Genomic DNA, 13,619 nt, shown 5'->3' with positions numbered 1-13,619 from the left:
TCGCACAGCATGGAGGATACACAGGGCTGCCCAGCACTGACTCACACAGCATGGAGGATACACAGAGCTGCCCAGCACTGACATGTACAGGGGGGAGGTGTATCGCCGACTCCTGATACACACCGAATTTGTAATTCTCTGTTACTTGGAGTGTTGAGTAGACCTCCTGTGGCTATATCTTGAATATTTTTTAATGTGTGCTGCTTATGCCCCCTCTGCAGGGTGAGACCCCTCATGACAGCCTGAGAGAGTGGCTGCGGATGTATGGCAAACACCTGGACCAGGAAACCAGGCAAGAGTGCAGAGAAACTGAGAGCCTGCTGAAGAGAGCTGCTTCAGGGAGAGGTGAGGGGTTGAGGGGAGTGCAGGAGGTGATGGGGGAGGGGGGGGGAGTGCAGAGAGACTGAGAACCTGTTGAATACAGCTGCTTCAGGGAGAGGAGAGGAGAAGAGAAGAGAAGAGGGAAGTGGGGTAGGCAGTAGTACACAGAGACTGAAAGCCTGCTGAAGAGTGGTGCCATGGGGAAATGCAAAATGAAAGGGTGACTGGTGAAGGAGAGGTGAGGAGGGTATGCGCAAAATTAAGCTATCTGATTGACAGACATTTTTACCAATTTGTTTCCATTTCACCTCTCTCTCGCTCCTCTCTCTCTCTCTTTCAGTGCCAGCCCCTCGACCCCCACAGCAGATGGTCAGTGACTTCCAGGACAGCCAGCTGTTTGATGCAGAGAACTCGGAGCCCTTGGTCCTGCCCAACTCTCGGGTCGCCACCCCCTGGAGGGGCAGCGACAGCCCCAGCAGCTCTTTCAGTGTGGAAGCAGTACCATACAGTAGCAGCAGAGGGCGCTCCAGCAGCACTCAGCAGCCACAGCACAGAGACTCTGAGAGTATGGCACTGGAGCTGGGGGAACAGGTACACTGCAGCTGTTGTTTATTGGACACGGTGTCCCACAATAACTTTCAATGTTAAATAAAACCTGATGCTGTTTTGGGAGTAATTAACTTCTAGATAACAAGACAAGCATCAATATGATTAGCACCTTTTATCAGTTGTCATGTGCTATTGCTTTTCCCTCATCAGATGTCTGTGCAGAGTAGTTGATCTTGGTTGTATTTATTCCTAATCCTTAGCACCCATTTGGAGTAGTTTTATGTATTCAGAGTGTTACTCCTGATGTTTTACATGGAAATCCTGTCCCTAATGTCTGATCTAGTGTAGTTTAAAGTGCAATTAAAATGGTATTTTGTAGATTTTCTACTATAATCAAATCTAACAAAAGTTATTATAATATGGAAATTGAGTTCATTCATTTCTAATGTAAATCCACTCCAGAGCACAGTCATGCCATCCACATTGACATGCTTGGTTTGTACTGAGAGAGAGTACTTGGGGTGCAAGCAGTGACAATATTACTGTTCTTAAGAACTGCACAGTCACAAAGTTTATTTGAAAGAGTTCTGTACTACTAGTGTTACAAGTTTACAGTCACGCATTCCACATCATATAAGAAGTAGTCGTGTGTGCAGAAACATACATTAAAAACAACTGCAAAAAAAAAAAAAAGGAAAGGAATGTGACGGTCATTTCAGAGACTTCACGTTTTATTTTTTAGTCTCTCTAGCTGTTGAGACACAATTCCTGCTATTCTAGCCCATATAATGTTGGTGCATTATGTTATGCCTGACTAAAAATGCTACATTATTAGACCGCAAAACATAGTATGAGATTTTTTAACCTTCATAGCGTAAGGAAGTTATGTCCCGGCAAGCCCCGGCACAAATGAAGCACTGCTCATTGAGCCTGCCGTACCCTGGGGTTCAGCTGTTTTCCCATTGTTAATGACAGGTGCCGTAGAAATGTGTTTGTGGTGACTTGCTCAGTGGCATGTCTTCTGTTTTATATATTTTATACATCATTAAACAGGCAGAGGGTCAGCTGGGGAGCTGTAGCTCTTCAGAGAGCACGACTGAACCAGACAACCCTATCATAAGCCCTCTGCGACCAATCAGGGGCAAGCGCAGGCTGTTAAGCCCCACCTCCCCAGTTACTCTCCAGCCTGAAAACCCCACATACCCACATGCAGCAGATGATTTGGACTGGGCCAGTGAGGATGAGGCAGATGAAGATCCTCCAATCAGGAGTGTGGATTTACTGGAGTCCCCTGTATCCATGAGAGAGGAATACCAAAGAGCAATACAAAGCCTGGGCAGTGCCAAGTCACGACTCCTCATGTCAAACAGCTTATCAGAGCCTGGCTCCACCCTTGCAAACATGTTGTCAGCCAGTAGTAAGTCAGCACTGGTGCCAGAGGAGGAGTATGTGGCAGATGATTGGCTGGAGGATGATATTGGTGAGGGTCAGTCCAAGAAGAGGAGGAGAATTTCTTCTGGGCAGGAAGCCAGACGAGAGGCTGTGATTCCAGCGAATTCCACTAGGCAGCAACCTGCCTCTGTTGCTTTACCAGCACCAACCACCAGAGGTCAGTATGGGTTTGGTTATTTACAAGCGAGCTTGAAAAAAGGATGTTTATTATTGAAATGTAAGGTATGCAAACGATAGGCCTGTATTATCAATAATGTTTACATAGATTATTGCGTTACCCTATATGATACGTTTGTAGGTAACAGTATCTCTACGTTGAAGCCGTAAGCGGCACTGAAGGTCCGTTCGCAGCAAGCATGTCATGTCAGTGTCAGCGTAACATTACATATTTTAGTATACTATACATCTTATTAAGATTTTCACACTGGTCACATGGTATAAAATAGACAGAATCTAAAATCAGTTGTGTTCCTGTTCCTCTGTGGGTGTCCAGCATTCTACTTATTTCACCAATATACTTGTGTGTGTGTGTGTGTATGTGAATATATATAGGCAGCAGCAGGGCTGGTAGATGACGTAATCGCACACAGACACATACAGTGGCTTGCGAAAGCATTGACCCCCCTTGGCATTTTTCCTATTTTGTTGCCTTACAACCTGGAATTAAAATGGATTTTTTGGGGGTTTGTATCATTTGATTTACACAACATGCCTACCACTTTGAAGATGCAAAATATTTTTTATTGTGAAACAAACAAGAAATAAGACAAAAAAACAGAAAACTTGAGCGTGCATAACTATTCACCTCCCCAAAGTCAATACTTTGTAGAGCCACCTTTTGCAGCAATTACAGCTGCAAGTCTCTTGGGATATGTATCTATAAGCTTGGCACATCTAGCCACTGGGATTTTTGCCCATTCTTCAAGGCAAAACTGCTCCAGCTCCTTCAAGTTGGATGGGTTCCGCTGGTGTACAGCAATCTTTAAGTCATACCACAGATTCTCAATTGGATTGAGGTCTTGGCTTTGACTAGGCCATTCCAAGACATTTAAATGTTTCCCCTTAAACCACTCAAGTGTTGCTTTAGCAGTATGCTTAGGGTCATTGTCCTGCTGGAAGGTGAACCTCCGTCCCAGTCTCAAATTTCTGGAAGACTGAAACAGGTTTCCCTCAAGAATTTCCCTGTATTTAGCACCATCCATCATTCCTTCAATTCTGACCAGTTTCCCAGTCCCTGCTGATGAAAAACATCCCACAGCATGATGCTGCCACCACCATGCTTCACTGTGTGGATGGTGTTCTCGGGTGATGAGAGGTGTTGGGTTTGTGCCAGACATAGCGTTTTCCTTGATGGCCAAAAAGCTCAATTTTAGTCTCATCTGACCAGAGTACCTTCTTCCATATGTTTGGGGAGTCTCCCACATGCCTTTTGGCGAACACCAAACGTATTTGCTTATTTTTTTCTTTAAGCAATGGCTTTTTTCTGGCCACTCTTCCGTGAAGCCCAGCTCTGTGGAGTGTATGGCTTAAAGTGGTCCTATGGACAGATACTCCAACCTCCGCTGTGAAGCTTTGCAGGTCCTTCAGGGTTATCTTTGGTCTCTTTGTTGCCTCTCTGATTAATGCCCTCCGTGAGTATTGGTGGGCGGCCCTCTCTTGCCAGGTTTGTTGTGGTGCCATATTCTTTCCATTTTTTAATAATGGCTTTAATGGTGCTCCGTGGGATGTTCAAAGTTTCTGATATTTTTTTATAACCCAACCCTGATCTGCACTTCTCCACAACTTTGTCCCTGACCTGTTTGGAGAGCTCCTTGGTCTTCATGGTGCAGCTTGCTTGGTGGTGCCCCTTGCTTAGTGGTGTTGCAGACTCTGGGGCCTTTCAGAACAGATGTGTATATACTGAGATCATGTGACACTTAGATTGCACACAGGTGGACTTTATTTAACTAATTATGTGACTTCTGAAGGTAATTGGTTGCACCAGATCTTATTTAGAGGCTTAATAGCAAAGGGGGTGAATACATATGCACGCACCACTTTTCTGTTATTTATTTTTTAGAATTTTTTTAAACAAGTTATTTTTTTCATTTCACTTCACCAATTTGGACTATTTTGTGTATGTCTATTACATGAAATCCAAATAAAAATCAATTTTAATTCCAGGTTGTAAGGCAACAAAATAGGAAAAATGCCAAGGGGGGGTCAGTACTTTCACAAGCCATTGTATGTCTGATATACGCTCCTTGCAAAGGAGTCGGCTCTGTTGTACAGCGGTATTGGCGCTATGCTTTAGCGCGAGAGATCCTTGGGTTCGCTTGCTCTCCGCCTGTGTGTGGATTGCCTCGCCCTGTGTGATGCGCCTGCCTATGGGAACTGAGATCGCTACGTTGGTGTCAGAGCAGACGCAGGTACCCCGGCACGCACTCGTCGGACTGTAGCCTGGTGAACAAGTCCAGGGCGGACTTGAGGCTGGCAGGGGAGAGTGTAGCGTGCACGGGGGAAGGCAGCAGCAGGGCTGGTAGGTCACGCAATCACATACAGAGACATATGCCTGATATACACCCTCCGCCTGTGAGTGGATTGCCTCGTCCTGTGTGAGGAGCCTGCCTGCGGGAATAATATCAAATTCTTCCAAAACACAGAAAAATGTAACTTTTGCAAAACTGCAAAAATGCTAATTCAAAAGTGTTCATACCCTGACAAGGAAAATTAATAGCTAGTTGAAGCACCTTTTAGCAATAATAACCTATTTTAAACTATTAGGATATTTGTCAATTAACTTTTGGTGTGATGCAGAGTTAACCCATTCATTAATGCCTTCATTTTTATACTGTGTATCTGTGTTTGCACCATGCCTTTTAGCACCCTAAAGGCCTGGACACACCTGGGCTTTGCGTTGTGTTTCTTTTTTTTTTTTTTTTTAATGGACAGGAGACCATGCTACACCAGCATGTCTACACCCAACGTCTGTTCCCTTTCCCAGGTTTAAAAAAAAAAAAAAAGTACTTTTATAGTATTACATTTAGCAAGAAAATACCCTCCCTTACCCCACTGTTGCTCTTACCTAATATACAAAAAAATGTGGCAGTTCGGCCTTCGTCGCTTGTAAGCTCAAAACTGATTGGTCCATTCATGGTGTCCAGAAGCCCAGAAATGAAATGCCCTCAGGAGAAGGAATGTTTTACTCGACTTACATAAATAATAAATTGTGAAAATTGCCGCTATTTTACTGTTACAAAATAAACATTTTGAATACTATTCACTGGAACGTACATGAACTGTGAAAACATTTTGTAGAAACAATTTGTTATATTGTTTTAGCCATCTCATAATCAAAATATTTCTATACTTCATTGCACACAGACTTTCTACCCAATCTGGAAGTACTGTAAAACATAAAAAACGCCTCTGGCATTTATTTACAATATTTACCAGCAGATCCGATGGGTATTGGAGACCAGTATTTATATTAGATCTCTAGCATCACATGCTTCATGCGGGCATTGAGAAGCCGCTAACACACAACCTTGTAGCAACGTCGTAAATCAATTTACACATTCCAGCAACTTTAAAAGGTTGTGTGTCAGTGGAAACTAAGTAACAGTTTTGTTTTATAACAAAATTACATTGTATTTTATACCCTCAAGTGTAAAGCTAAAGTATTATTACTGTCTTTTTGTATGCACTGGTTAACAAGGATACGGTATGCAAAACGTTGGAAAATGAACAAGCAGAAGTACGAATTTGTATTTAAAAAACGTAATAATAATAATAATAATAATAATAACAACAACAACAGTTACATCCACTAAGACAGCCCAGTAGATGTCAGAACACAGGCGTGTATGCATACAGCAAAATACTACTACTAATAATAATACAAACTTCTAAAATGTTTTTAAAAATGAAAAATAAAAGCAATAATTATCATTATCAAAAATAATGTATTGTGTTAATCTCAAACTTGTACATTGTTAATACAACAAAACATGTTAAAACACACCAAGAGGTTTGTATCTGATCTACTTTCAGCACGCTTAAAATTATCAAAACTTTTAGTAACGTAATAACTGCATTACACAAATATGTATTACTTGTAGGCCTACCACAAATTACGTTTTAATGACAGAGACCCGCCGTTTTAATAGAGACAGCGTTTATTTATAATATTTTCCAGCAGACCAGGTGCGTATTGGAGACAGACTATTATTTGAGACCTGGCAATTATTTAAGTTTTTTTGTTTAAGTATAAGTTTTAAATCACTGGCTTAAGTTGGCAACAATGTACTTTATTTCAGAGATAAAACTCATCAGGGAGCTGCAGATTAATGAGGTTCTACTCCTTGTATGTATGTATGTATGTAGGTATATATATGTGTGTGTGTGTGTGTGTGTGTAATATAATGAAAAAAAAAACTAACTCACACATGGAGTAATAACTACTCTTCTTTAACAAAATAATCTTCACACACACAGAAAGGTTATCCACAGTACCTTTCTTTGAAAACCACACAGAAACCCTATCCTGCCAAACCTGAACACATTTTTTTCAGGCAGGGATCTGCCTTGCCACTATATATGTGAACCCTCTCTGCGGTTCTTTGCCCCTTTAAAAATGACCCAGCACATAAGAACTTGACTTTTCAAAGAATAAGTGCAATTTTTAATAAAAAAAACAAAACAAAAAAAAAAAAAAAAACTTAACTGTTTTTGGAGTGCTGACTAAACACTTCAGGATCCTAAGCTATCCTGCAGGACGGCTAAACGGTTTAACTGACAAATTAAAAATAGACACACAGATTTTAAACCAAACATGAAACAAAATGATCACACAGTACCTTTTTTCTCATATGCTTGAGCACACAATCAAGCGGGCTTCGTCACACAGCAGCTCAGAACAGACTGGCTGCACGCCTTTTAAACCCTGGACCTGGCACTAACTTACAATAATTGCGGCTCTTTCATGTATGATGCAGGGTATATTATTATGTCAAAGCACTCACAGGCGTACCTATAGCGCTTGTAGTGCTTCAGTAAAATATATATTGAATATCTAGTGTACAAGGCAGTGTAAGAAATGTGCTATGGTAGAATATGCTTACAAAATATAAGCCAATAGTAATCATTATAATTTAAAAAACTGAGCACTATTGGCAGTTTTGTTTTGCAGAAAGATGCACATTGGTAAATGCTTTGTCAATATACCGTAGCTCATAATTTCATATTCATTAAGCATTAGGGTAGCATTTAATGCATAGGACTGCAGTGCATTTAATGTCCCATTAGTCCTTTGTGAATGTCGTCCCATTGAAGGTGTATTGCAAACACTGTGTGTTGTTTCAGGCTCGGCTAGCCGGGGGCTATCAATGAAGAAGGGACGCTCTCGGCAGGTGAAGATGACACAGCTGTCGGGGATGGTGGTCCTGGGCAGCCGTCGATCTGGCAGCCCTCTGCCTTTCACACAGGAGGAGCAGAGCAGCTCCTTGACACAGGTGAGGGGAAGGTGGGAGAATGGGTGCACAGCTACTTTACACAGCTAAATTGATTGGTAGAGAGGGCAGGGAACATCAGAAGTGCACAGAAAAGATTCACAACTCTGTGGGTGACTGTTACTGAGTGCATATTGGTACCTGTTATGCGGCTGCAGTCCGGAACCTCACTATGCAATGAATTTGTCGTGTGAAGAACTTTGGATGCCTCAATGCATGCCTTTTTCTCAGACTCCAGTTCAGCACCATCTCCAGGCTGTGGCTCCAGCTCTCCCTGCACCAATCAGAGTGCGGGTCAGAGTTCAGGACAACATCTTCCTCATTCCTATTCCGCACAGGTGAGACAATCAATCACGGTGTGTATGTGTGTTAACAAGATTGTTAAAAATGTGTTGATTTCACAACAAGAAAATCCAGATTTCCCTTGCAATTGATTTAAAAGCTGCTTACAAATGTCATTGTCCTTTTACCTGGGGTTCTGACAATACTGGTGCGGTAATCTGACGCAAAACATACAAATGCCACTGATAATCAGGAGCTGAAATCATAATGAGTTTGTCAAATTGATAGAATAATGGAAAAACCAAACAAGGGGAAAAGCTTTGTTTTGTGTTGTGTGATTAACAAGTTTTTTTTAAGTTTTATGCCGTTTTTATCAACATTAAAACATTTTGAGTATCTGCTCCCCTTGTGTGTGTGTGTGTGTGTGTTGTGTTATTTTGACGCCTTGTCTTTTCATGCTGACAACTCTTTACCATTTTCTAATGTGACTGAGCTGCAGTCTTGGCTAATACCTGTATATCTCTCCACTCTAGATTGGATGTAATGAGTATACCTGTCTATTGGAGCAACGCAGTGACATGCACAGTGCCATGCCTAGTCCCTGTAAATTAATCCTCTTAGCTGCAGTATAGGATGTAATGAGCTGTCTACCTGTCTGTTGCAGTGAGGCTGAGACGTGCACAGTGTCCTGGCTGGCTGAGCAGGCAGCTCAGCGCTATTACCAGGCCTGTGGTTTGCACCCTCACCTCTCCCTGCAGAAAGAGGGCGCTCTTCTGGCTCCACAGGACATGATTGTGCATGTGCTGCACAGCAATGAGGAGGTGAGAGTCACTTAAGAACACTATGCTGTTTTACTGATGCACAGTTGCTGGCTACCTTGCTAACATTCCCTCGTTGTATTCTCATTGCCGGTCTCCCCTCTGCAGGTTCTGGCTGAAGTTCGCTCATGGGATCTGCCCCCTCTATTGGATCGGTACCGGAAAGCCTGTCAGAGTCTCTCTGTAGGTAAGATGCAGAAACTTCTGCTAACTCTTTATTTTCCTCCAAAAAGATTTTGTTTTTCTTCATACCCTTTCATCAAATAAACCTCCTTTTGTTTCCTTACCATTTTTGTCAATACATATAACAAAATAACAGGATAGCAGTACTAGTATTGAAATGCCTCTGTACTACGTAGACATTTATGCTACCTCATTCTTTCCCTCAGATGAGAACCGCACGCTCAGCAGGCTGTGTGAGCTCCAGGATGGCAGCCCCTGCCTCTCTGCCTCTCATCTTAGTCTCCAGCCTCGCTGCATTGCTCCTTTGCTGCGCTGCCTCAAGCTGCAGGCCTGCCTCAAGGAGCTCCGGCTGCCTGGAAACCGTCTCCACGACAACCTCATGGGTGAGCTCATCGCCACGGCAACCACCATGCCGAATCTTCGCATTCTGGACCTCTCGGCCAATCACATCACAGGGGAGGGGCTAAAGCAAGCCTGTGTTGCACTGGAGGGGCAGAGCCAAACAGTCTTCCCGGTAAAGATTTTAAAGATTTATTATCATTCATAATTTTATTGACAGTTTTTCTGTTTGTTTGTTTTTTTGGATGATTTTATACAGCACTCATTTTTGTTGTTAATGAATACAAATGTTTCCATGAGTAATGCGGTTTGCTCAGAATTCCAGCTGTGTTCTGGTAGCCTTCATTCGGGCTTTATCACAGCGGTGGACTCTTCGTGGGTATGTGTATTTGCCAAACAATACAAAAAGAGCTTCTGCATTCATGGAGCTGTTCCTCCGTTCAGGTACCTTGTACAGAAAAGCGAACATGGTTTGTGAACTGTTTGTAAATCATGTAATGTAATAAAAAGTTAACTTTTTTTTTTTTTTTTTTTTTATAAATTTGGATTTGAGGGCATGTTTGTGTATTTGGGCAAGTTTCAGTATTTAAGTTACTGTTGTCCAAACGTTTATTAGCTTTAGTTTTTATTAGTTTTTTTAAATAAATTAAAATAAGGTTTAGTAATTACAGTAGCTAAAATTGTTCACAGTGTGTGTTCATGAAGTTTATTCAAAGCCTCCTTCCTGGCTTTTGTTGAGAAGAGAGTGCCTGTGTTATTGTGATATACTGAAATAAAGTTGCTGAAAGTAATCAGACTGCATCCAGTTTGATTTTTTCAACTCGTCATTGAAACCAGACACCAGTTGCTGTTGTGGTTACTGTATTGCCCATGACAGCAAACACTATTCTCAATTTGTATTTTTATTTATTATAATTTATTTGCTATACTAAATTAAAATGGATAGATAGACAGCGTAGACGCAGAGTTGGTCTACATTGACAGTCAACACTCACAAGGCATGTACAGAGATTTTTTGTGTACCCTTTGAGACCAACCTCCATTTAGAAGGTGTCCTCACAGAAAAACACAAACAGCAATTGGTAACTCGGCAGCGGTCAACACAAGTTTTTAAGCATGTTACAATATAGAAAGAGCACAGCTAGGATGAGATTGAGGAGAAAAGCCCCACTCATTAAATGTCATCAATCTGCAAAGCTTTCTACATTCTTTCCACACATTGCCATGTACAATGCTATACTATACTATACTATACTATACTATACTATACTATACTATATTACAGTGATCCTGAGGTTTTTTTTTTTACTGCAGGCACATTTGAAATTTCCTTAAGGTTGAGGGTATGATAATTGTATTGACCTTAGTTCTACTACAATTACATTAGTATTGCAGATTAATTCAGTTTATGTCACGTGCACAGCTCTGAGGATCGCTGCTGTCCTTTTACTTCATGTATTTGTTTATTTCCTTGTAATTCCTGCAGCTACACATTGCCTGTCTGTCTGTATGTTTGAGTGCATTATTAACACTTGCCTGTCCTGCAGAGTCTGGAGGAGCTGGATCTTAGCCTGAATCTCCTGGGGGACAGTATCTCCCAGTCCCTGGCTTCCCTGGTGTTAGCCTGCCCCCTGCTGGCCACTCTGAGGCTGCAGGGCTGCGGACTAAGTGCCTGTTTCCTGCAGCAGCATCGCCCACTGCTGGCCAGTGCACTCACAGGTAAGCAGGAGCCTGGCAGGGAGGTGTGAATAAAACTACAGGACAATATCTGTATCTTGATTTAGCAGAATATTTTGATTTATGCTGAAGTGGACTACCTAGTAATGGCCCGGACGCTTGTAAACTGATATACATCAGGTTGTTTTATATGGCTGGTTTCACACACCCAGATTAGCTCGCATCTTGGTCTACACTACCCAATTTTCTGTTTCTGTCTTCCTGTCTCATCAGGGACTGGTCACCTGAAGACTGTCTGTCTCTCCCACAATGCTCTGGGCTCGATGGGGGTGGAGCTGGTTTTGAGGACCATGCCTCCTAACTCCCTGACTTGTCTCGAATTGTCTGCCATTCGCCTGGGACCAGCGGACCATCCAATCATGGATCACCTGATCGCTTACCTGTCTCGGGTAACCTTAACTGAGCCCTCGATAGTGCCCCTTACCATGAGCACAGCTGTGTGTGTGTAGGTTGGGGGTGGGTGGGGGGGGCATAGATGATACAGTAAAATGAATAAAAGCAATTGGAAGCTAATAGTTTAATTGCAAACTGACACTTTGATTGTGTGATTAGGTGGGTGGGTGAGTAGAGCAGTGTCACTAACCCCTGTCTTTTGTGTTTCAGGAGGGCTGTTGCCTGACTCACCTAAGCCTGGCTGGGAATGGATTGACTGACTCTGATGTCTGCACACTTGCCAGGTCTCTCTCTCTATAATTTATTGCCATGACAAGTTCAACAATGCATTATATCTTTGACAATATTTTACACAAAAGAACAGACATGAACAGACAGTCTGGCTTCTCTATTATGTGTCTCTGGCGCTGTGGCAGGATGCTACAAACTGCAGCTATTACTGCAACCTTTCACCTCTCCCCCAGAAAGACCTGCAGTTTCTCCTATTGGCTCTGGAACAAAAGCCCTCTATTTTGTCTGCCAGCTTGAAGGAGTATCTCTCCCTCAGCTCTTTCTTCCAATATACAGTTGCAGTAAAAAGTTTAAATACACCAGTGGGAATTTATAATTTCTAGAAATTTCTCCAAAACAAATAATTTTAGAAAAAAATCTAATGTAGCAAAATTTTTGCTCATGTGGATAGAAAGTTTCGAGAAATAGATGTCTACAATTATTTTTTGCAAAAATGGCAATTCAGAAGTATTCATACCATTTGATGCTATGATAGTGTTGTCTACAAGGTGCTAAAAACTTCAATATGATAATACAGAACCTAATTCTAGAAAATGCTGGATTGTAAGTGAACATTCTTAGAGAGTATAAAAGGGTTAGGAATAGGATGATTGCTGTCATTACTTTTTCCCATATCGACTTATCGGGAAAGGACTATCTGAAATTATTTATTGTCGTTAGCTTTCCAAGCATTTGAGCATCCCACTTTTATCTATTGTTTCTATTATCAAGAAATATAAGACTCATGGTACTGTCACAACGCTCCATCGTTCTGGAAGAAAGAGCTTTATTGGTTACAGTTCATAAATTTGGTTTCAATATTATGCACAGTTCTTTTTTAGTAGCCTATTTAAATTATTTGATTCACAAAAAGACAAACATCTTACAACAACTTTAGTTAGTCAGGGCTTCAGAAACTAATGTTTACTGTGTTGCATGCTTAAAGTGAAAAGTGGTATTTATGGAGACTATGAGAAAGAAGGCGGAAGGACAGCGTGAGAAGTGTAAAAGAGCTACACGAGAGGGAGAGAGAGGTGTGAGAGAGCGTCCATGAGAGAGAGAGGTGTGAGAGAGCGTCCATGAGAGAGAGAGAGAGGTGTGAGAGAGCGTCCATGAGAGAGAGAGGTGTGAGAGAGCGTGGGTAGCTGAGTGAAACCACAGTTTCTCACAAGACATGTTCAGTTGACATATTTGACAAATGTTTTTAATGGAATAAAGCATATATAAAAAATATATACCATCAAAGCCTTCTGTTAACGTAAATGTGCCTATGCACTCAAGCTGTCAGTTAAGCCTCCAAATAGCAATCAATTAATTGGGCACACAAAATATAATCGTTCAAAAAAAATATCGATGATTGTACCACCCACAGAAATGTTCGCTTGCCCACCCCCCCACCAATGTGATTATTTTAATATTGCTGTTCATTAAAAACTTTTGCACAGCAATGGTTTGTGAGAAGTAGGTAACTGTAATATAGCTTTGCGCAAGGTACTATAGGAGTACAGACATACAGATGTTTTATCAGCTGTTGTCGGCACTGATTGTACTTGCATCTACTAGATCTGGTCATCAACCAGGAAACTCGGATGGAGCACACAGCCCGGTTTGAAAAATATATCATAAAAAAAAACAAAAAAAAAAACACATAAAAAACAGTATTATTTACAATTTTAACAGTTCATTTTGAAACTCCAAAGAAGTGCAAACTATATTGTATTTATTTATTTACATTTTTGCAGCACCTTTAACCACGGCTCTCTACAAATTTAAACAAAGTAATACA

The 13,619-nt window shown here is 41.5% G+C and overlaps 1 protein-coding gene across 2 annotated transcripts in view; it reads left to right on the top strand.

Moving 5' to 3' along the window:
* tonsl (tonsoku-like, DNA repair protein) overlaps positions 1–13,619 on the top strand; it is a 32,686-nt gene that overhangs the window by 17,602 nt on the left and 1,465 nt on the right. For both annotated transcript variants that reach the window (XM_041245063.1, XM_041245062.1), the window contains exons 16-26: positions 222–345; positions 662–912; positions 1,924–2,479; positions 7,666–7,814; positions 8,043–8,149; positions 8,758–8,914; positions 9,020–9,098; positions 9,301–9,608; positions 10,981–11,152; positions 11,384–11,559; positions 11,774–11,847. In XM_041245063.1, coding sequence (XP_041100997.1) covers positions 222–345; positions 662–912; positions 1,924–2,479; positions 7,666–7,814; positions 8,043–8,149; positions 8,758–8,914; positions 9,020–9,098; positions 9,301–9,608; positions 10,981–11,152; positions 11,384–11,559; positions 11,774–11,847 — 2,153 coding nt within the window. The remainder of the gene's footprint in view (positions 1–221; positions 346–661; positions 913–1,923; positions 2,480–7,665; positions 7,815–8,042; positions 8,150–8,757; positions 8,915–9,019; positions 9,099–9,300; positions 9,609–10,980; positions 11,153–11,383; positions 11,560–11,773; positions 11,848–13,619) is intronic.

The sequence above is a fragment of the Polyodon spathula genome, chromosome 3 (genome assembly GCF_017654505.1).
Source record: "Polyodon spathula isolate WHYD16114869_AA chromosome 3, ASM1765450v1, whole genome shotgun sequence".
In the NCBI taxonomy this organism is placed as follows: domain Eukaryota; kingdom Metazoa; phylum Chordata; class Actinopteri; order Acipenseriformes; family Polyodontidae; genus Polyodon; species Polyodon spathula.
This window is presented reverse-complemented; position numbering and strand designations above follow the sequence as displayed.